The sequence below is a fragment of the Oncorhynchus clarkii genome, chromosome 19, assembly GCF_045791955.1.
Source record: "Oncorhynchus clarkii lewisi isolate Uvic-CL-2024 chromosome 19, UVic_Ocla_1.0, whole genome shotgun sequence".
NCBI lineage: Eukaryota > Metazoa > Chordata > Actinopteri > Salmoniformes > Salmonidae > Oncorhynchus > Oncorhynchus clarkii.
The window spans coordinates 33,289,224-33,313,171 of record NC_092165.1 but is presented as its reverse complement, the minus strand read 5'-3'; the positions used below and the strand labels follow the sequence as shown (position 1 = coordinate 33,313,171).

The following is a 23,948-nucleotide window of genomic DNA, read 5'->3' as shown; positions in this document are numbered from 1 at the left end:
AACCCAGGCTACCTAAGTATGATTCTCAATCAGAGACAACTAACGACACCTGCCTCTGATTGAGAACCATATTAGGCCGAAACAGAAACCAAACTTAGAAAAACAAACATAGACTGCCCACCCCAACTCACGCCCTGACCATACTAAATAAAGACAAAACAAAGGAAATAAAGGTCAGAACGTGACAATGCCAAATCATTTCATTCTCCTGAGAGGGAATAGGTGTTGTTGTGCCCTCTTCACGTCTGCCTTGGTGTGTTTGGACCATGATAGTTTGTTGGTGATGTGTACACCAAGGAACTTGAAGCTCTCAACCTGCTCCACTACTGCCCTGTCGATGAGAATGTGGGCGTGCTCAGCCCTCCTTATCCTGTTGTCCATGATCATCTCCTTTGTCTTTATCATGTTGAGGGAGAGGTTGTTGTCCTGGCACCACACTTCCAGGTCTCTGACCTCCCTATAAGCTGCCTCGTTGTTGATCAGGCCTGCCATCGTTGTGTCATTGGCAAACTTAATGATGGTGTTGGAGTCGTGCTTGGGCACCAAGTCATGGGTGAACAGAGTACAGGAGGGGACTAAGAACGCAGCCCTGAGGGGCCCCCGTGTTGAAGATTAGCGTGGCAGATGTGTTGTTGCCTACTCTTACCACCTATGGGCGGCCCTTCAGGAAGTCCAGGATCCGGTTGCAGAGGGAGGTCTTCAGTCCCAGGGTCCCTAGGCTTTGAGGGCACAATGGTTTTGAATGCTGAGCTGTTGTCAATTAACAGCATTCTTATATAGGTGTTGCTTTTGTCCATGTGGGAAAGGACAGTGTTGAGTGCAATAGAGATTGTGTCATCTGTGGATTTGTTGGGGTGGTATGCAAATTGGAATGGGTCTAGGGTTTCTGGGATGATGGTGTTGATGTGAGCCATGACCAGCCTTTCAAAGCACTTCATGGCTACAGACTTGAGTACTACGGGGTCGGTAGTCAGGTTACCTTGGTGTTCTTGGGCACGGGGACTATGGTGGTCTGCTTGAAACATGTAAGTATTACAGACTCGTCCAGGGACAGGTTGAAAATGTCAGTGAAGATACTTGCCAGTTGGTCAGCGCATGCTTGGAGTATACGTCCTGGGAATCCGTCTGGCCCTGCAGCCTTGTGAATGTTGACCTGTTTAAAGGTCTTAATCACATCGGCTACGGCGAGCACGATCACACAGCCGTCTGGAACAGCTGATGCTCTCATGCATGCTTCAGTGTTGCTTGCCTCGAAGCACGCATAGAAGTAATTTAGCTCATCTTGTAGGCTTGTGTCACAGGGCAGCTCGCAGCTGGGCTTCCCTTTGTAGTCCGTAATAGTTTAGAAGCCATGTCAAGTAGTAGCATTCAATCTTAGTCCTGTATTTACGCTTTGTTTGATGGTTCGTCTGAGGGCATAGCGGGATTTCTTATACGCGTCCGGGTTAGAGTCCCACTCCTTGAAAGCGGCAGCTCTACCCTTTAACTCTGTGCGGATGTTACCTGTAATCCATGGCTTCTGGTTGGGGTATTACGTACGGTTACTGTGGGGACAACGTCATCGGCGCACTTATTGATGAAGCCGGTTACTAATGTGGTAAACTCCTCAATGCCATCGTATGAGTCCCGGAACATGTTCCAGTCTGTACTAGCAAAATATTCCTGTATCTTAGCATCTGCGTCATCTGACCACTTCCGTATTAAGCTAGTCACACATGTAACATGCTTGTAGAAATTAGGTAAAACGGATTTAAGTTTTCTCTGCTTTAAACTCCCCGGGCCACTAGGAGTGCCGCCTCTGGATGAGCATTTTCTTGTTTGTTTATGGCTTTATACAGCTCGTTGCCAGCATTCGTTTGTGGTGGTAAATAGACAGCTATGAAAAAATATAGATGAAAACTATCTTGGTAAATAGTGTGGTCTACATCTTATCATGAGATAATCTACCACAGGCGAGCATAACCTCGAGACTTCCTTAATATTTGATTTTGTTATTGACAAATAGACACATACCACCTCCCCTTGTCTTACTGGAGGCACATGTTCTATCTTGCTGATGCACGGAAAATCCATCCAGCTGTATGTTATCCATGTCATCGTTCTGCCACGACTCGGTGAAACATAAGATATTACAGTTTTTAATGTGCTGTTGGTAGGATAGTCTTGAACGAAGTTAATCCAGTTTATTCTCCAATGATTGCACAATGGCCAATAGGACGGATGGTCGAGGCGGGTTTGCTCACTCGCCGACGAATTCTCACAAGGAACCCGGACCTGTGTCCCCTGTATCGGCATCTTCTCTTCATGCGAATGACAGGGATTTGGGCCTGGTCGGATATCTGGAGTAAATCCTTCGCATCCGATTGATTAAAGAAAAATCTTTGTCCAGTTCGAGGTGAGTAATCGCTGTTCTGATATCCAGAAGCTCTTTCGGTAATAAGAGACGGTGGCAGAAACATTATGTACAAAATAAGTTATAAACAACCTGAAAAAATACAAAGTAGCAGAATTGGTTAGGAGCCTGTAAAACGGCAGCCATCTCCTCTCCGGCACCCATCTCCTCCGGCACCATTCTTATGCATTCTTAGCAGTTTCATGATGCTTGTATCTAAACCAAAGTAAATCACTTACCCTGTTCCGTGGCTCAATTTACACCATACGTAAACTGTGCCAAGAGGACACTTTTTTGGACAAGCTCCATTTTCAAAACTGTAATGTTTACATGAATTCTGATTGTTTCCAGGGATACACATTATCCTGAAATATACACTACTGGTCACAAATGTTAGAACACATACTCATTCAAGGGTTTTTCTTTATTTGTGCTATTTTTTACATTATAGAATAATGGTGAAGACATCAAAACTATGAAATAACACACATGGAATCATGTAGTAACCAAAAAAGTCTTGAACGAAAATATATTTTATATTTTCAAATAGCCACCTGTCACGACGGCGGTCACAGGACGTCTAGCCATCATCAATCTATTTTTCATGTTCCATTTGTTTTGTCTGGTTTGTAGCACTCACCTGGTTTTAATTCCCTAATTACATGTTGTATATGTTCCCTCTGTTTCCCCCATGTCCTTGTTGGGAATTGTTTTTTGTAAGTACGTGTGCTTTATGTGACTGGTGCGATACGGGTTTTGTTGGCCATGTGTTTTGTTATTTTTGTATGCCGGTAGTTATGTACATTAAACGGCTCCGGCTATTTACCAAGCTCTGCTCTCCTGCGTTTGACTTCCATGCCACCAGTTACGCACTCCTGACACCACCCGTTACCTTGAATACAGCTTTGCACACGCTTGGCATTCTCTCAACCAGCTTCATGAGGTAGTCACCTGGAATGCATTTCAATTAACAGGTGTGCCTTGTTAAAAGTACATTTGTGGAATTTCTTTCCTTCTTAATGCGTTTGAGCCAATCAGTTGTGTTGTGACAAGGTGGGGGGGTAACAGAAGATAGCACTATTTGGTAAAAGACCGAGTCCATATAATGGCAAGAACAGCTCAAATAAGCAAAGAGAAACAACAGTCCATCATTACTGTAAGACATGAAAGTCAGTCAATACGGAACATTTCAAGCACTTTTAAAGTTTCTTCAAGTGCTATGATGAAACTGGCTCTCATGAGGACCGCCACAGGAATGGAAGACACAAAGTTATCTATGCTGCAAAGTTCATTAGAGCCTCAGAAATTGCAGCCCAAATAAATGCTTCACAGTTCAAGTAACAGACACATCTCAACATCAACTGTTCAGAGAAGACTGTGTGAATCAGGCCTTCGTGGTCAAATTGCTACAAAGAAACCACTACTAAAGGACACCAATAAGAGGAAGAGACTTGTTTGGGCCAAGAAACACGAGCAATGGACAATCGACCTGTGGAAATGTGTCCTTTGGTCTGGAGTCCAAATTGGAGATGTTTGCTTCCAATCACTGTGTCTTTGTGAGACGTGGTGTGGGTGAACGGATGATCTCCGCATGTGTATTTCCCACCGTAAAGCATGGAGGAGGAGGTGTGATGGTGTGGGGGTGCTTTGCTGCTGACAATGTCTGTGATTTATTTAGAATTCAAGGCACACTTAACCAGCATGTCTACCACAGCATTCTGCAGAGATACGCCATTCCTTCTGGTTTGCACTTAGTGGGACTGTCATTTTTTTTTCAACAGGACAATGACCCAACACACCTCCAGGCTGTGTAAGGGCTATTTTACCAAAAAGGAGAGTGATGGAGTGCTGCATCAGATGACCTGGCTTCCACAATCCCCCAACCTCAACCAAATTGAGATGGTTTGGGATTGAGATGGTCAGACCGCAGAGTGAAGGAAAAGCAGCCAACAAGTGCTCAGCATATGTGGGAACTCCTTCAAGACTGTAGGAAAAGCATTCAAGGTGAAGCTGGTTGCGAGAATGCCAAGCGTGTGCAAAGCTGTCATCAAAGCAAAGGGTGGCTGTTTGAAGAATCTCAAATATAAAATATATTTTGATTTGTTAAAAAATTATTTTGGGTTACTATATGATTCCAAATGTGTTAATTCATAGTTTTGATGTCTTCACTATTATTCCACAATGTAGAACATAGTAAAAATAAAGAAAAACTCTTGAATGAGTGGGTGTTCTGTAGCGTATGTAGATATCTTTTTTTTAATAAAGAATAGATATTTCCCTTGATGGAGTGATGATGAATGTAAAAATGGCTCAACTGCAAGTGTTGGTTCAGGAGGTTTTTTTTTGGGGGGGGGGGGGGGGGGGGTCGAGGTTCTGTTCTGCTCACCCTTCCAAGAGCCAGAGCCAGTGAAGGGAGGGAGGCATGCAGGCATAAAGCATAGGGTGACGTCAGGGGCTGGTTGGTCTGCTTTATGTACGAAGGGCAGCACTTCCAAAAGTTGGCCTGGGAGTATTGCGTAAATATTTAAATTGTCCGGGCCTGCTTATTGTACCCTGCTCAGGGGCTAATAGAGGCATGTAGCTGTAGTGTACAGTCAGTACAGCACAGTAAAACTGCTCCAGGGATAAGCACCCTGTACAGACTGACTGGTCTTTGTTGTCAGGCAGGGCAGGCACGACTGTAGAGTTCAAACTAAGGTTCCTGTCTCTGTTCTCTACTTATTCCTGGATTTCTTTATTTTTTTTCTCTTTCTGTTCTCTTCACAGGTCTGTTCTGTTCTCTCTCTGACTTAGCTGTACTGTAACTCAACCAGAGTCATTTGTGATGATTCGGTCACTTTCATTTGCCTCACCTAAAGGTCAAAGATGTAGACTTGTTGACTTCATAGTGATCTTTTGATGAAATTCCTGATACCAATACATTTGTTAGGAGTACTGCCCACCTCTGTTGAGCAAAGCCAACCAGACAAGGCCTCTACAACTTCACTGTGGAAATGTGAGAGCTAGGAGCTCTTCATAAGGCAGATAGAACATACAGCAAGTGAAACAAATGTTTATTTTACAAAGTTTTGATTTCCAGCACTTGATTTATAGTTTTAAACCAAAGGAAAAACCCATCAAGCCTTGCCTACACACTTACATCTAAACATCAAAGGTTGTGATTGATGGAGGATTAATGATTGGTTCAGTACCCGCCCCATCAGTGGCTCTGAGCTTGGCGCTCCTACCTGCACACAAAGAACATGATGGATAATATGTCATGCTTTGTTTAAAAATGACTGGGATGAATAAAGTTGGGACTGCAACACTATTTCCATAAACTAGTCTACTGTATTATAGACCTAGCGAACAGAACAAAGAAACATTCTTTAGCAGACAGGCAAACTATGCAGCTCTTTGCTCCCGCTCTTAAATCTTTCATATCTCAAACATACATGTATTTCATCCACACTAAACATTACTAACACATTTGTGTATTTTCACTTAAAAGGCTACACGTGTGATAGTTTTCAATGAAAACTGCTTACAGCGTTACTTCCTTTAACTACATTACAGTAAAGAAAGAAGTTAGTATGCCAATGTCTATACCTAATATTGTACCAGCCTGTATTTTCCTTGTCTGGAAGGCATCATCATTGATAGCTGAGGCTGCTTCTCAAGTGGCACCTTATTCTTTATATAGTGCACTACTTTTGGCCATAAAAATAATACACTATATAGGGAATAGGGTGTAATTTGGGATACAACCTCAGCGAATATGAGGGAAGATGTCCTCTTAAGGGAGGTGGGGAATCAATCCTCTAATGTCTCTGATCTGGTCTCAGATTATCCTTTAAGACTCCATCCCCTGGGGGAGGGATAATAGACTATGAAAATAGTCATTAAAAAGCATTTCAAAGAAATTAAAGCTTAATCACATCTTCATAGTGGATCTCAATGACTGTCATTTACAACATATCAGTGTCCAAAAAGAGGAAAAGCACCTTACTTTATTTTATTACTTTTTTAAACTAAATGTTTTACTATAATCTTGAATTGTTATAGTCATGCTGGGAAATCATACTTACATTTGTAAATCAACTCTCTTCCTGGAAAGGCCTGGTAGAACTGTGACTGACCTAGTGCCTTGGTGAACTGCTTCATAAGTGTGAGGTAAACCTGTCACATTCAATAAACTCACATAAGCAATGGTGCTATTCCATTCTGTGGTGCTTCTTATGACCCTGTAGCTTGGGAGATGGTGTCTAACTCACAGACATTGTGTCCCACAGTTGTGTCAAGTTGTCTGGATGCCCTTTGGGTGGTGGACCATTCTTGGTACACACGAGAAACTGTTGAGTGTGAAAAACCCAGTAGCTTTGCAGTTTTTGAAACACTCAAACCAGTGCGCCTGGCACCTACTACCATACCCAGTTCAAAGGCACTGAAATATTTTGTCTTGCCCATTCACCCTCTGTATAGCACACACACAATCTATGTCTCAAAGGCTTAAAAATCCTTCTTCAACCTGTCTCTGCTTTTTCATTACTATTTTAGATTATTATATGATAGATTTTATGAGGCTTCTACTGATATCTGTTAAACATAGCCACGTTGGGTTCATCAACCATGTCAGCTTAAACAAAATAGTAGCCTAAATGTATATCAAATAAACAATGGAATACCAGAAAATACATGCTTATAGCCGATAGAAACAGAATGATGTCAGAAGTTAAGCAACGGTTGTCTTCTTAATATAGCCTACCAAGTCCACTGGTCTTTTGGTTGGAATTCTCAACAAGGAGTACCACCTGCTGGTAACAAATAGTAACTGCATTTGAACAAAGCATTAAATGTACAGATAATAACCACTACTGAATTGTATATCAGATTTTATTCTATGAGACATAAAAGGTTGTCAGAGATTTTCCAAATGTGACACTGATTGCAAAGCAGGGAAATTAGAGGCAGCATTAGTCAACATTGTGAAAATGTATACAACAGGGTGAGAAGCTGCAATAAAAAACAAATTACGAATCGGTCCTCATTATCTTTCATTAAAACAGTCTGGAGCCATGACCTGCTGGTGGAAATCCAATAGCCTCGTCCATACTGTATGTGCTGTAGCCAAATATTTTATTGTTTGATCAACTATGGAACAAGGCTATAGGCCCTGGTCAAAAGTATTGAACTATATAGAGAATAGGGTGGCATTTGAGACTCAGCCTAGGAGCTCCATGTTCTGTGTTCATCTGTTGAGGACCTTCCTGAGATGTTCCAGCTGTGCCTGGTTGATGCTGCTCCCTCCACAGACAATCATGACTAGGGGTCCTGCTAGTGGAACAGGCAGCCGGCCCTCACCCTGCAGTCTCTGGATGACACCACAGTACACAGCCGCTAACGCAGCCCCACAGGCCAGCTCCACCAGCACACGCTCCTCGTCTGGACGGACACACACACACACACATATAACTATACATCAAATAAAGCAGAGTAATGTATGGAGATGTATTCAACATTTAAAACTATTCTAGAATGCACAATCTGACAACAGCGGTGTCTGGTATAACCTCACCCAGGAAGGTCTCCACTGCTTGCAAGGCCTGCTGGTCAGTGACCAGCTCTGATATGATGTTCATGTTGCCCTCCTTAATGTACTCAAAGGCCTGGCTGCACACCGTCTTCGAACCCAGACACTTGGCCTCACTGGCAATGCAACCATCATGCCAGATCATTACAATGGAATAGAGTAGAAAAGATTTGAATATAACATAAAGCTAAATGAATATCTCAGTGTTATCTCTGTTCTCTTCTCACCTAGTGATGTCAGGGAGGGTGACTATCTTGCCAGCCTTTACTGCTGCGTTAAAACAGTCTGCTCCCTCAGTCTCCATGCAGATGATGGGCACACTGGCCCAGCCCACTTCCTTCATGCCCTCCACCACCCCACAGAGCAGCCCTCCTCCCCCCACAGATAAAACTACAGCCCCAGGCTTGGATGGAAGAGAGGCCTTGATCTCTCTCACAATACTGGCATGGCCTTGCCTGGGGGAGAATCAAATCAAATCATATTTAAAGTGTAATTTCCAAACAAATGTGTCACCATACACTTTACACAAAATAGAAAGGGGGAAAAAATGAGACAAACAAGAAGAAAAGGGGTGGGGAAACTGTCTATTCAAAAGCAAAGGCAACAGCAACTCCTAATAGGAGAAGAATGGTGTTAATTTCACAGAATCTGAACCATTATTTGTGATCTAAGTCGGTCATTCTAGAAGTCATGCCCCTTACAGGCTCATTTAAGGTTGGTGTGACTGGAGTATCTTCTCACCAGAGCAGAGGATGGTCAAAGGGTGGGACATAGGTCAGGCCATCAGTCTGGGTCAGACGCAGGGCTTCATCATTGGCATCATCCCACACCTGAACAGGAAAAATGAGACAGACAAATGGCAACAAACACCTGGGGGAACAGAGTAGCCTACAAAGTCCACAAGTAAATCAGTCTTTGGTTATAAGGCTGGAAAAAACTAGAGAGGAGAGGTGGTCACTAATTGGCGGGATTACCTTGCCGACTACTCTGACCGTGGCTCCCTGGTCCTTTAGCTTCTCCCTAATCAGCTCAGGAGAGGATGACGGCACAATGATAGTTGCTGGAATGTTTAGTTTGCGTGCCACATAGGCTGTGGCCATCCCAGCGTTGCCACCTGAACACAACATAAAGATATTGTCATATTGGGGAATGTTTGGATCACTTGGAAATATTATTATATAAATCGTCTACTACCTGAAGAGCAAACAACTCCTTTGGACTCTGGTCCTGCAATCTAGAAATTTTAAAAAGTATAATGCCATTGATCAGATGTGTATTTTCTTTTAATTCAAACTGGGAAAGTGTTATTTATATATTGAAACGTTGCTCTGTTCTTATCGTCATGAACTCAAGGAAGCATTAAATAAAAATATATCTGGTCAACACTAGGAGGTGTTTTCGCAGTGTTTGAGCAGTACTAAATAAACCTGAAACAAACTCTTTATAATAATGGCGGATATTTTCCATGATGAGCAGAATTTCAAAGGTTTGTGCGTGTGAGGTTGTTTGTTTCCAGTATGTAGGCTGATAACTTGGGTAAAACAATAGGCTAATCTTTGAAATGTTACTAAATCTCTATTCTACGTATGGTTGTCATTAGATGTTATGTAAATTGGATTTACGATCATTTTACTTCAACCCTTTGAACATGCCTACCTTTTGGCACAGGTGTCCGATACCACGGATTTTGAATGAACCGGATGGTTGGGAACCTTCCATTTTTAAATACACATCGGTCCCCGTCCGTTTTGACATGTCTATGCTCTCCAAAAACGGGCTATTTATGTGAAAGGCTTTTGGGCTTGCCATGAGGGCTCAGGATAACAACGTTGGAAGTATTCGATGTCCCCTTGAATGACAGTGCGTAAATTGCGTATGTGCAAATCCAGGTTTTCTTTTCTCGCCAATGTGCCCAATCCACAGAGAGACGCAATGTACCGCTGTCAACTAAAATTGCAATTCCGTTGCGGATGACAAGACAATAATAGGCAAGAAGTAGGCTACTGTAGAACAATATTCCGTTTGTAGTCGTAGGCGGTGCAACTTTGTGACAAGATAGCTTGCTGCGACAATCAGTACATTAGTTATCCCTGACCTTTGCATAAACTGCCATATCTATCCGTTAATGTTTAGCTTTCAAAGGAGGTGGGATAGATCATACATTAATCGACACGCCCCCTGTTATTAACTCTTGTTTGGTAGACTGTATGAAAACTGCAGCCAATGTAAGCAAGCATTGTGCATAGCATAGTGAGACGGTATTACTATAATAACATACAACATTCTATGTGACTTTTTTTTTTACTCCCATTCAAGGGGAACAATTATTTATTGTGTACATTTACATTTTTTGCAGCATATTGATTGGTGTTTGTTTTGTATGTCACATAACCCATCCATACAGTAGACTGTAATACACAACCAGTATATCAAGCCAGCGTCGGTCAACAGGTAGGCTATACTCAGTGATGAAATGGTGTATCAATTTGCATGATGGCTATTAAATAGACAACAACCAACCTGAAACAAAAATAGGGAAAATAGCACAATGTAGAAACTTCTGCCTAAATTGAACTCAATATGAATACAAACGCCAAAGAGAGATCCTAACTATAGACCTCCTGTTTGGGTGATAAAGCATTTATATACTGTAGGCCTATGCGTGTTTGATGAGCTTAGTTTCAATTCACACTCATCGTTAGCTTCATAGTTATTATATCTGTATAAGAAAATACTGCACCTCTCACTTTCCTATCCCAGCACTCCCCTCCTTCCTTCAGAACGAACACATTTTGGTTCGCAAAAATAAAACCAATATTGTATGACTGTTTTAAACATTCCACATCTCTTTCAGTAGCTTTAACCAGCCTTCAGAGTCGTTCAATAACACCTGCTGTCACATTTCATCCTGTCCATTTCTCATCTCGTAAAAACATTACCTTATCTCTCGCTTTCTTTCCTCCACTGAAACCCTGGAGATTTGCCTTGCAGGGGAACTGTCCATCTTCATCTAACAGCACTTAGTTCAAACCCACATTCACTAACCCATGACTGCCTCTGTCCTGTCCTCTGCTCCCTTCTCTGAGATTATCACATTCAAGTCCTTACTCGACTGACACACAGGAGAAAAACACTAAGTGAGAGAGGGAAATGGGAAGCCCAGTCCTAGAGTATTCTCTGAATGAGGGGTGGTGGCAAAAAAATAAGTACAAATGTTGCTTCATTGCTTCATGAACCAATGAGAAAAAGTCAGCTTAGTCAGAGAGAAAAGCAAAACCTTAAATGCAGACAGGGATCTATGGATGGTGTGTGCTGGCTCTTCTTCCTACTTGGTAAGTGACCACCAATATCGAGCCTGTCTGTCCGTCCGTCCGTCCGTCTGTCTGTCTGTCTGTCTGTCCAGATATAGGCCACTCTGTCCATGCCCTGGCCCTTGTCCTTTGTTCTGGGGTGGCACAGACTGACACAGAGAGAGGGCACTGTCCAGGCGCTGCCACTGTCTGCAAGTCTAGTCAGCTCCAGCTCTGAGCCCAGTCCCAGCACAGCAACGTGCACTATCTTCTCAGCAACGTGCGTCATCTTCTCTATGCCAGAGAACGTTGTCTAGGCTTGATCCTTGGATACAACTGTAAGAAGAAGAAGAAAACGTTATTGTTCATATTAAGGAATATTCAGCTTATAGGATGTATTACCAAATATTTTGAGATGCCACTTCTGTCATTGGGTTAAAGCTCCTAATAAATGTCAACTAACATTTAATTAACATGTAATTTCAAACAAGATTGGGGATATCTTATACATAGTATATAAGCATAAATACACCACATTAATCACATAATTAAAGGATCTATATGATATTAACATCCTGGTGATTCATATTAACATCCTGGTGATTCATATTAACATCCTGGTTATTCATATTAACATCTTGGGGATTCATATTAACATCCTGGTGATTTAGACCATAGTTGTATCCATCATGGTGGCTGGCCTTACCCCTAGCAGGTTGCGTGGCACGTATCCCTCCTTGTCATGTAGTCTGGCCCACCACCATTCTGTCTCAGCGTCGTCCCTGCGGCTCAGAGTGGTAATGGCGTCTCCCTCGTGGAAGGACAGCTCGTCTGAGCTCTGGGACTCGTAGTCCCACAGCCCGTACACTGACCCTTTATTCATCACACCCAGCTTCTCCTGCACCCCTGGGGGGCGGATAGAGGGGAAGAGGGTCACTTCACAGTTCACATGGAAAAACTATTGAACCTTCCTGACACAAAACCATGTCCCTGTCTAGAAAACCCTGGCCAAACAATAACGTTGGAACTTCACCTAGCCTTCAGATAGGTTAGGTGGAGCTTTCACCATATTGCTTATACCTATCCAATTTGACATATCCTAGCACGAGTTCCTAGTGTGTAGGGTGTAGGGGCTATGGGTTGTTTGTGTTCAGGAGCCATATGTCTCTCTATAGAACACCACTCACCGTAGAGGAACTGGGAACACTGTGTGTATCCATCCTCCATCTCCTCACACTTATCAGCCGCTGTCTCCACGTCACTTATGGTGGTGGCAAAGATGGCCGCCCCTGACTCGACCAGCATCTTACAGAGATGTACACTGTTACAGGAGGCTGCACAGTGTAGTGGGGTCCTGGATATATGACGGACACAAAAGGAGAGACGTTCATGGAGACATTGTGTAGTCTTGACCATTTTAAATACAGGTGAGCAAAGCTAAGTTGAAAGAAATTGAAAATATCAAGTGAAAGAGGAAGGTAAAGAGAAATGGTCACAGCAGGGTTTAAACAGTGTATGTCCTCACCATCCATCGCTGTCAGCAGCGTTGACGTTGACCCCAAAGTCGAGCAGGAACTTGACGATGTGGTGATGTCCAGCACATACAGCGTTGTGCAGGGGGGTGATGCCCTCGTCATTGGCTGTGCTGGGATTCTCAACCTGCATGGTGAAAGGGTCAATCAATCACATTTATTTAAATTCAATTCAATTAAATAATTAAATAATCATGATAAAGACTTTTTTTTACATCAACAGTTGTCACAAAAGCTGTTAAAATGTTTAAAGGTAGATGATTTAGATGTCAGTTTGAAATCCCTCACATGCTGACAGTCTATGGTATGTAAAATGAGAAGACTCACAGTTCATTTATCTTCTGGGATAATAGTTTGAATTGAAGAGCGTATGATTACCTCATAGATGATCCTTTGCACCAGGTCAAACTCTCCCTCCAGAGAGGCGTCCAGTAGCAGGGCCAGGGGGTTGAACTTGACCCGCAGCCCGTGGCCTGTCCGCTCTGACTCAGGCTTCTTCAAGTTAGTCCTCTTGATCTGCTGAGACAGAGAAAGGGGAGTTACTCTCTACCTAATGTCATGACTAAGGCAGATAATTTTTCCTGTGAAGAAAGTGAAGTCTGCAACTCTGATGGCAACTCTAACATAAGTCAGAGTTACTGTCATCACTTTCTTTTTTTTCAAGGAGTTTTTGCTTACCGTGTGACCTGACCAGGAGAAACTCTGGACCCTATGAATTATGACTTACAAAAAGGAAGCATGCTGTTACATTGTGGAGCTGTAGCTCCGCAGGCTTACCTTAGGCAGTGCCGGGGGTGTGACAGTCCGGGGAGAGGTGTCTTTCTGCTGGGGGAACGAGGCCTCAGGGATGGGCCTTGGAGTGGAGGTGGTGCTGGTGGTGGTAGGACCAGGCTGGTTGTTGTTGTTGTTGTCTTCCTTGCTGGGCTGGGGGGTGGGCAAGCAGGGAATGGCCTCACTGGGTGGGGGGGTCCTCTGCTGCTGATTTTCATTGGAGTCAGAGGAAGGGGACAGGCGATGGTCTGAATTGGGACCCTCTGCTGCAGTGACCACAAGGGAGGCTGTCTCCATCTGGTTCCCATTAGCAGTGTTGATGTTGTCCATGTCAGGACATCCCAGGACACCACCCATGAAGACAGGCTGGTAGAACGGAGTGTTGTTGCTGCCCTCCATGCCTCCGGCCAGGGTGTTGAAGCGCTGGTACAGGAGCTTCTGGATGTTGGGTCCGGTGGGGCCCTCTGGCTCTGTGATGGAGCTGCGTTTCTTCAGCGGGCGCGGCGCGTTGGTCAACCGCCGGCGCAGGACCTCCAGGTCGGCATCGCTCTGGTAACGCAGCGGGGAGTGGGCCACGGGGGTCAGCTTGGTGGGGCTCAGGGGCCGCGGGATGTTCTCCACACTGGGAGGGGGTAGGAGTCTACCCTCTGTGGTGTCCCCTTCCCTGTCCACCATGTCCTCTCCACCCCCCAGGCCTCCTCCTGGGGACAGTGCCCCGTGTTGGAAGGGCACAGGGGAGGGAGAGGTGCTGGAGGGAAGCACTGGTTTCCCATACACTACAAACAAAAGGAGATAAAGACATTATTATAGGACCATACCGGTTGAGGCCCAACAGGAAAGTCAAGCGTTATCTGGATTGAAATGGGTTTGCACTTTTGGGACTATTATATTGGTCCTACTGTGCCAGACAAGCTCAATCAAGTGCATATTCATTATTTGAAGGAAATCATATACTATTAGAACCCAGGTCTGACTGACTCTTTACAAAATATAATGTTAATCTATTGAGGGGTTTACCTGCTTTGACAGCAGATCTGCCTCCTAGTGTGTAGCTCTTGGCTGCAGGCTGCTGCAGGTACATGTGGTAGATGGAGGAGGAGTTCATGGTGGCTGGGCCCTTCCTGGGGGACTGAGGCCTGGAGGAGGACCTGTCTGGGACGTAGGGCCTCACAGCCACAGCCAGCGGGGGGTCAGGCCTCTCTCCCTGGCCCGGCTGGGGTGTGGGGCTGGGGGGGACAGAGATACGCTGCTGGATCTGCTGGGAGGAGGAACCAGGAGGTGCAGGGGTTGGGGCTGAGCGCTGCCAGGCTAAGGTGGCAGGGGCAGACCTGGGCAGGGAGCTGGTAGAGCAGACTATAGACGGGTGACCAGTAGGTGCAGGGTAAGTGCCATAGATGGGTGGTGGTTTGGACACGGATCCTCCTGGTAGCTTACTGGAGTCAAGGCTCTGTGGAAGGAAATAGAGTGAACCAGTGAGATAGACGTCCATGTAGGACAATAGGAAGGAGAGAGTCCAAGGAATGTGTGAAAGAGCAAAAAGTGAATGTGTGTCCTCTCCTTCGTCCTTATTGATCTGAAAAAACAGGGTCTGTGAAAGCAAAATGGTGGAGAATGCCTACTAGGAATTTGCTTTTCTTGGTTAGTTACAGAATAACAGTGCAGGTGAAGGAGAGGAGATGATGACAGGAAGCTACTTTAGACTATTGAGAGGTACTCAATGACCGTAGTAGTGGGAGGTGAAGTAGGGATCTCACCTGGTCTGGGCTGGTTTTCCTCCAATCTGAAGGTTGGCGTGAGGAGACACTTTTACTCAGGGTGGGCCACACTGCATCATTGGCTACAGGAGGGGTAGAGAAGAGAGGGATTGAGTGAGAAAGGCAAGAGGTTAAAGAGGGGGGGGGGGGGGGGGGGGGGGGGGGGAAGAGACAGCAGGACCCGGTAGTCTGTGTATCAGTATAAAGGTTGGGGAAGATGGGCTGTGGTATTCTAGTTGTCTTGAGAAGTGATCGATAGAATGTTGACGTAGTCTAAATGAGCAACTGAAAGTACAGTTACACACACACACACACACACACACACACACACACACAAAACACTGTATTTGAAGAACTAGTGCCTGAGGCTAATACGTTTCCATTCCTAGATCACGTTGCTCTCTTTGCCTTGTGTCTCATACTAATCTCGGTTAACCCAGAACTAAAGTCTTGCGTAGTTGGTCAGATGCTCGATTAAGTTCTGGGTCCATATGTGTTAAGAGAAGAGGATAGGAACCGGAACGAAGAGCTCCACCCTCTCTCTTTGCAAATTAGAGTCCAAATGTTGCCTCCCCTTCCAAAATTCTAAAAATGCTAACACCTGCGAAATCACAATTTGCCCACAGCACCGGGAACTAATGCTGCTCGTTATCCCGCGCATCCCATTGTATCATGACAGATCTCCAGTACCGTTTATGTCGTCTGTCCACTAGAGATTAGTCTCATACAGACTGGCACAGTACAGGAACAGGGTGACCTCCATACCTATATTGCAGGACTGACTGACCTGAGGGACACAGTGTCAGTTCTAATAACAAGGAGTATGTGCTGTGTGTATTTTAGTCCCCGTTTCTGATCCGGTTTAGATCAGGTTAAAGGGATTAGAGAATGTCTATCACTCCAAGAGGATCTCTCTCTCACTCCCTCTCCCTCTCTTCTCTCGCTCAGCTCTCCTGGAGACATAGTCTGTCTGGAGGTAAACTATTCCCTGCATCCTGTCTGTCTGCCTGCCAGGCTTCCTATTAAACCTGTTGCAGTGTCTGTGCCAGCAAAGCCACTGCTACTCTCCCTTTCAAACATTACAACTGCCCGGTCCTATTAAAGGTGAGCACTAGAGGCGCTACCTCATCTAAGGCTGAGCCTGAAATGGCATGCTATTCCCTATATAGAGCACTAGTTTTGACCAGGGCCCACAAAGAGCTCTGGTCAAATAAAGTGGACAATATAGGGAATAGGGTGCCATTTCTGACGCAGGACAAGTCCATCAAAGAGGACACATCATTCCTCTCTCTACATGAGTCCCGTTTGAATTGTACATTCATAGAGGTGGACAACTATGCATCAGTAACCCGTTCTCGAACGTCATAGATCTATTTTTGTCCATACAAATAAACCAAGTAGCCTATCCATTTCCCCTTATTCAATCGAGGTCATTTAGACCGTGGTATTTTTGTCTACAAATATTCACACAATAAGATTCAATTCCAATATAAATAAATTGATTTTCTAGGCGGGAAATGAATGGGACCTCATAGTAGGCCTACAGAAGATGAACACAATGGTTACATAATGATTCAACCTGTAGCTACATATTTTATGTAAGGAGGGAAGGCAAGGCTGTGGCATTAGTTTTAGGTAGATGTTATAACTATATGCATGCATGTACACTACCGGTCAAAAGTTTTAGAACACCTACTCTTCAAGGGTTTTTCTTTAATTTTACTATTTTCTACATTGTAGAATAATAGTGAAGACATCAAAACGATGAAATAACACATATGGAATCAGGTAGTAACCCAAAAAGTGTTAAACAAATCTAAATATATTTTATATTTGAGATTCTTCAAATAGCCACCCTTTGCCTTGATGACAGCTTTGCACACACTTAGCATTCTCTCAACCAGCTTCATGAGGTAGTCACCTGGAATGCATTTCAATTAACAGGCATGCCCTGTTAAAAGTACATTTGTGGAATTTCTTTCCTTCTTAATGCGTTTGAGCCAGTCAGTTGTGTTGTGACAAGGTAGGGGTGGTATACAGAAGATAGCCTATTTGGTGATCGTCCAAGTCCATATTATGGCAAGAACAGCTCAAATAAGCAAAGAGTAACAACAGTCCATCATTACTTTAAGACATGAAGGTCAGTCAATACGGAACATTTCAAGAACTTTTAAAGTTTCTTCAACTGCAGTCGCAAAAACCATCCAGCGCTATGATGAAACTGGCTCTCATGAGGTCCGCCACAGGAAAGGAAGACCCAGAGTTACCTCTGCTGCAGAGGATAAGTTCATTAAAGTTACCAGCCTCAGAAATTGCAGCCCAAATAAATGCTTCACAGAGTTCAAGTAACCGGCAACTGTTCAGAGGAGACTGTGTGAATCAGGCCTTCGTGGTCGAATTGCTGCAAAGAAACTACTACTAAAGGACACCAATAATAAGAAGAGACTTGCTTGGGCCAATGGAAACTTGTCCTTTGGTCTGGAGTCCAAATTGGAGATTTTTTGGAGTCTCACAAAGACCGTTGTGTCTTTGTGAGACACGGTGTGGGTGAACGGATGACCGCCGCATGAGTTTACAACCGTAAAGTATGGAGGAGGAGGTGTTATGGTGTGGGGGTGCTTTGCTGGTGACACTGTCTGTGATTTATTTAGAACTCAAGGCTCACTTAACCAGCATGGCTACCACAGCATTCTGAACACGCCATTCCATCTGGTTTGGGCTTAGTGAGATCATTTATTTTTCAACAGGACAATGACCCAACACACCTCCAGGCTGTGTAAGGGCTATTTTACCAAGAAGGGGAGTGATGGAGTGCTGCATAAGATGACCTGGCCTCCACAATCCCCCGACCTCAACCAAATTGAGATAGTTTGGGATGAGTCGGACTGCAGAGGGAAGGAAAAGCAACCAACAAGTGCTCAGCATATGTGGGAAATCCTTCGGGACTGTTGGAAAAGCATTCCAGTTGAAGCGGGTTGAGAAAATGCCAAGAGTGTGCAAAGCTGTCATCAAGGCAAAGGGTGGCTATTTGAATATAAAATATATTTGTTTAACACTTTTTTGTTTACTACATGATTCCACATGTATTATTTCATAGTTTTGATGTCTTCACTATTATTCTACAATCTAGAAAATAGTAAAAATAAAGAAAAACCCTTGAATGAGTAGGTGTTCTAAAACTTTTGACCGGTAGTGTACATAACTATCAGAATTCATGTTTAAGCACTGTTGTTGATATTGAGTTATGCTACTGAAGCCCCTCTCCTTCTGCTGCCCTGGTCCCTGGCTGCCGACTCACTGTTGGCACCGTGGGCCCCAGAGGGGGACCGGGGCCCCTCTCTCAGCTCCACGGGGTCCACTATGATGTCTAAATCTGAGACCTTCCATTGGCCGGAGGGCTTCCTCACACCGCACCCCTCCTCCTCTGCTGAGCCGAGACCGCCACACACACCGTGGTCACAACAACAACAATAACGACGACAACAACAGCAGGAAAAGACGATACGAGTAAGGGAAGGAGAAGAAGAGGTCCACAGACATGGGAGAATAGAGGAAAGGAAGTTAGAGAAAGCTGAGCCAGATAACACAAAAATACGACAAGTTTAGATTTGAAATATCTGCTCAGAGGTGTTACGTGCTGCTACCACTCTGAACTAAAATCCTCTACCACCTAGTCCTTACCAATCTCATGACTGTCGAGATAAGATCAACCAAGGTGTCCCAAATAGACAGATATAGTCTGACAAACAGTAGTTTGAGAGTGATAAAGTAGGTAAAGCTGCAGAGTGTGGAGCAGGGACTGACCTGATTTAGAGCGACCATGGTTGATGGGGCCAGTCCCAGGGACAGACTGTAGTTTTAAGGGGTCTGGGGGCAGAGCGTAGCCTCCCTCCTGTCTGCCTGGGACGGGGACCTGGATATAGGGACACACAGCGGCCACGCGCCCTGAGCTGCTGGGGGTGGGCTGGGGGGAGGGAGGCCCATTTATCCTGTTAAGCTGTGGAGTGGAGCGAGAGAGACGGGAAATACAATGTCAGCTATACTTAAAATCACAATGATCTGCTGTAGATTACAGAGAATTTCAAAGAGACAGAGAGTGAAGACAATTACCTAAATACTGAATGTATAAACAGTGCCTCGTGAAATTATTAGCATTTTGTTGGCTTACATTTGCAAATTTAAAAACTTGTTTTAAGGCATCAAAATGTGAAAACTGTGAGTACTTTCACTAGGCACTGTGCAGTGCAGTATGTAGGCGTGATATGCTACTGCATATGCGCTGATGGTCTGAGTGTAAGAGTGAGTGGGAACAGAAAGTTATTGAGTATTGAGATAGATTGAGTATCTCTGGGAGCACAAAGGTATTGAGATAGATTGAGTATCTCTGGTGAGCTTGTGAGAGTTCCTTCCTGGTCTTACAGGGTTGTTCTCTTTTTGACGTGCCTCAGCTTTTTTCTTGTGCAGGCGCTCGCGGAGGTCCCAGATGCGCTTGTCCATCATGGTCACCTCTGTGTTGCGCTTATTCAGCAGCTCCTTGTTCTGCTGCAGCCTGCCGCTCTGCTCCGCGTTCAGCTTGTTACGCACCTGACAGAGACACAGAGGGAACAGGGAACACACCAGGGGTCAGATGGATGGGAAATAGGGTCATTCCTGTGTGTGTGTGTGTGTGTGTGTGTGTGTGGTGTGTGTATGAGTGGACGTGTGTGCGCGTTGGTGGCATGGCAGAGTCACGCCAGTGGGCATCCTGTCCTGTCTCTGTTTAACCAGGCCCTGGCAGGATGAGGGATGAAGAGACAAAAGCTGCAAATGTCCTTCAGAATGAAAATGTCAATAGGACTCTAATCTCCTCTCCTTCATCTGATCTACAGCTGGATGATGTAACTTCCCCTTGAAAATATGAATCTGAACTGTCATTACTTTATATAGTGTAATTTCTTGTTGTATTACGTAAAAACACATGTCACATTAAACTGATCTCTCAGCATGACTCTGTGTCATCATAATCTAGTGGTATTGTGATGAGATGTTCACTTCTGTACAGTACTTGCAGTACTACTGAAAATATAATTTTAAATGGCTGAAGCAAGCACACATTTTCTTCAGGAAATGTACCTGTAGCTCCTGGTAAAGTTTGCGTAGCTCCAGGGCGGCCGTGCCAGTGAGAGGTCCTCCTAGGGGCTGCAGGCCGTTGAGACGTCCCCTCCTCAGGTCCTCCAGCTGCTGGGTGAGCTGGTCCACCTTCACCACAGCTGACTGCAGCTCTGCCTGCTTCTCCTGGAACAGCCCACTCACATGCTGGATCTCAGCCGCTGCATGGGTAGAGGACAGGGGACGCAATACACTAATATCAGTAACAATGTATTATGTGTGTGTTAGGGAGAAATCAAAACATATGCTTCAAGTCTGATGCTGTGTGAGAGAAGAGTGAGTATAGTGTATCATTATCAGTGTGTGGCAGGCAGGGTGCAGCCTTGGACGTTATACAGAACAAGACCCTGCTACAGTATGACCATGGAGACGTTAAAACATTCAGAGAACTCCTGTCAACACCCAGACACACCCAGTTCCAGACCACAACATAGGGAGGGTCAGATTCCAGGCTCACTGACAGAACTAAGGAAAGAGATGACATCATGGACAGCTGAACGGAGCCCAGATTCTACTTTCACCACGTTAACAGGGCAGTGTGTGTGTGCGCGCGCAAGCGTGTGTGAATTGGAGCATTGCTTACACAGGTTGCCATTGATGAGCTTGCTGTAGTCCACCTGGCCCCTCATGGCGCGGATCTTCTTTAGTTTGGCCTCCTGACTCTCCACTCGCTCCTTCAACCTCTGCAGCTTCTCAGCCTCTGACGCTGTCTGGCCCTGTGTGTGGTCCTGCTGCTTCAGGTACCTCAAACGCTGCTCCTGAGGGGAGGGGAGGGGAGGGGTGGGGAGAGTTGAAGGAGGGACAGAGGGGAACAATGAGTTACAGATGTGGGGAGGTAAAATGTAGTGCAAGCATTCCTCCACTTCATTCAGACACAGATAAAATTACACACACTGACGCAGACACACATATTCGAACACAAGCACATAACAATGACCTGCTTTTAGAAATTATTTTCACACACACACACTACACAGCCACACACACCTCCGTTCTCACTGAAGAGAGCTGAAAGAAACAAAGGACGAAAAGGAAGGAGATGGTAAAGGAAAAAGAGAGTGAAAAGAGAAAGAAAGTAATAAAAAGTATTGAGAAAAGAGGGAGCAAGAGACACACAGCAAATGTAATCGAATTCAGCTTACTTAGTGGACCTAAACACACAGATTTGCAGAGAAGAGAGAATACACAAACCATTTTTCTCTTATCAAAACATTTAAAGGGCTTTGCTGCCAACACACGTTTTCTCCAATACAAAAAATACCAGCCTTGCAAATGACATACATAGATAATCTAAATAACGAAAACAAATCCATACATACCAGTAGTGGAGTGAGTGAATGAGTGAAAAACAAATCAGTATGTGAATGAGAGCGAATGAGGTAGTGAGTACAAGGGATTGCAAGGCTATGTGGTGCTGACTAAAGAATTTTCAGGTCTGCTCTAGAATGAGCAAACACAATGCAGGTTCTGACACAGAAAGAGAGAGCGAGAGAGAGAGAGAGAGAGAACTGGGCAGGGAGTGTTGACTAAACACAATCCACTGTTCAATAGAATGACAAAATGAGAGCGGTAACCCACTCTATGCAAACACTCAAAATCACAGCTAATCACACACATTAATACACAGTGTTAATACAGTGAACAAATAAAACATTCCCATACTGACACGTGTATGTACGTAGCTTATAAAGTCACAGAAGCTTCATTAAACATCTAGTAGTCAACTGCATCACCAGTATTACCCTAATCATCAACACATAAAGGCATCATGGCTGCTTATAGGATAGACAACGTTGAAACATCCAGTGTTTCCTCAGCCCCATAATAAAACATAAACAGACATATTTACCTTCAGACTGAGAAACACCAGTTAAAACCTAATCCACAATCGGATCTAAACAGGAAATGTGATTATCAGTAAAATACTAAAGAATACATGACAAGTTGTCCCCTGATGTCTCAGGTAAATGCTTTCCTGGTGCTAAATTTGAGTTTCCAGTATGTTGCGTGTGGTAAAATAGGGTAAACCCTTAACTGTTAAACCCTTTAGGTTCCTCTCCATCCTCTCCTCTCCTTGAGACAGCCCAGCAGCTGGCTAGGTCACCGCTTACCTCATTTCCTGCCGGACATCTATTCCCTTCCTGTTGTTGTCCCTGCTCGTTGTCCCTGGCGATGCATGCTGCCACCTCACACAATGACCATACTGACCTTAGTAACCATAACTCTGTACCTAGCTAGTGACTGCACACAACATCACACACAAGATGATCTAGGAACTACTTGATGTGTTTAAATGACCACAGAGACCACAACAAGCTGACCACAGCACATGTGACCAGATCAACAACAGACCATGTGTGAACTATATCCCAACCAATCAAAAATCAAGCATAAGCAGAAGTACAATGGTCAGGAAAAACTATTCCCCAACGCATCCCACCACAAATGCTGTTTGTGATGAGCAACCAACACTATTAAGACATGACAGGCAAGCAGGTAACACACACACTGCCTCTCTGACCTTTTAGCACTCATGTTTGCATGTTAATGTGTCCTGCATGTAAACAGATGCATCTGTTTTGGATCTTCATCCAAACCCTTTGACAGTGTGCAGGTATCTATTTTCCCTGATAGCATGTTAGCATGTCCCTCTGTCTGAGACCACAGTAAAACAGGCCTCCCTGTCCTGGCCTGTTCCTTAGAGCAGTGGTATTCAAAGTCGGGGTCGCCAACTTATTTATTAGATTTTTTAGGAACAAAAAATGTGGAGTACAGATTATTGTATGGGACAATATACAAACATGTTACCTGCTTGCCTGTCATGTCTTAATAGAGTTTGTTGCTCAGCACAAACAGCATTTGTGGTGGGATGAGTTGGGGAAGAGTTTTCCCTGACCATTGTACTTCTGAGAACGATATTTTGAAAAATAAAATGTTATTGAGTAAATGTATTCATTGGTTTATTTTAATTTTCATAAGAGATTAAAAAAATTTAATGAATTGAAGGTTATTTGTTGATCTAAAAATGGAAATGCACCGATTTTAAGATTGTGTCATTATATTTGGGGTAGGGTCACAAGAAAGGATTGTGGACAAAATGGTGTACCCAGAAATTCTGGCTGAAAAAAAGGGGTCCCTGCTGAAAGATTTGAATACTATTGCCATAGAGGAGATAGGGTGCCATATCAGATGGATCCCTGGTGACATTTGTAAACTGAGGATCTATGTATAGCTCTATAACATATAGATCTGCTCTCTGACCCACATGTTGACTGACTGGAGCCCACAGCAGAGAGAGGGAGGGACTGAAACCTGAGCCAAACCAGAACAACTGTCTGTGACCAAGCAGAATGATTTACACTCTGGACACACTCAAATGGCACCAGGTTGATGTTCAGTAGCCACCAAATGGAAGAAAAAGGGACTGAAGTAAGGGGGACTACCCGGACTTGTCCAATGCAAAAAGCTTTGACGCGTTTTAAGCGGTCTAAG

The 23,948-nt window shown here is 44.3% G+C and overlaps 2 protein-coding genes across 16 annotated transcripts in view; both read right to left on the bottom strand.

Moving 5' to 3' along the window:
- Positions 1-7,250: 7,250 nt before the first annotated feature.
- On the bottom strand, positions 7,251-10,099 carry LOC139375072 (serine dehydratase-like). Its single transcript, XM_071116493.1, has 7 exons — positions 9,618-10,099; positions 9,156-9,195; positions 8,936-9,075; positions 8,703-8,791; positions 8,189-8,416; positions 7,947-8,077; positions 7,251-7,813 (listed from the first exon to the last, which is right to left on the bottom strand). Exons 1-7 carry the CDS (start codon positions 9,768-9,770, stop codon positions 7,620-7,622), a joined length of 975 nt encoding a protein of 324 aa, XP_070972594.1. The 5' UTR covers positions 9,771-10,099; the 3' UTR covers positions 7,251-7,619.
- Positions 10,100-10,288: 189 nt separating this feature from the next.
- LOC139375071 (apoptosis-stimulating of p53 protein 1-like) overlaps positions 10,289-23,948 on the bottom strand; it is a 47,886-nt gene continuing 34,226 nt past the window's right edge. For 2 of the 15 annotated variants that reach the window (XM_071116487.1, XM_071116482.1), the window contains exons 6-18: positions 21,040-21,214; positions 20,421-20,617; positions 19,752-19,892; positions 19,113-19,305; positions 18,607-18,732; positions 15,309-15,391; positions 14,572-15,001; positions 13,561-14,330; positions 13,162-13,302; positions 12,777-12,910; positions 12,439-12,605; positions 11,958-12,157; positions 10,289-11,587 (exon numbers count right to left, since the gene is read on the bottom strand). In XM_071116487.1, the coding sequence (XP_070972588.1) occupies positions 11,546-11,587; positions 11,958-12,157; positions 12,439-12,605; positions 12,777-12,910; positions 13,162-13,302; positions 13,561-14,330; positions 14,572-15,001; positions 15,309-15,391; positions 18,607-18,732; positions 19,113-19,305; positions 19,752-19,892; positions 20,421-20,617; positions 21,040-21,214 (2,799 nt within the window). In that variant the 3' untranslated portion in view covers positions 10,289-11,545. Of the gene's footprint in view, positions 11,588-11,957; positions 12,158-12,438; positions 12,606-12,776; positions 12,911-13,161; positions 13,303-13,560; positions 14,331-14,571; positions 15,002-15,308; positions 15,392-18,606; positions 18,736-19,112; positions 19,306-19,727; positions 19,893-20,420; positions 20,618-21,039; positions 21,215-23,948 lie in introns of all 15 variants that reach the window. The other 13 variants (XM_071116488.1, XM_071116483.1, XM_071116491.1 and 10 more) reach the window with 9 other exon arrangements.

Bases quoted from the DNA above. Each gene is read 5' to 3' on its own strand.
- LOC139375072 (XM_071116493.1), bottom strand. From the start codon at position 9,770: ATGGCAAGCCCAAAAGCCTTTCACATAAATAGCCCGTTTTTGGAGAGC. The intron at 9,076-9,155 runs GTAGTAGACGAT...TGTTGTGTTCAG, and splicing joins AGGAGTTGTTTGCTCTTCAG to GTGGCAACGCTGGGATGGCC. The intron at 8,417-8,702 runs GTGAGAAGATAC...ATTCTCCCCCAG, and splicing joins TTTGACCATCCTCTGCTCTG to GCAAGGCCATGCCAGTATTG.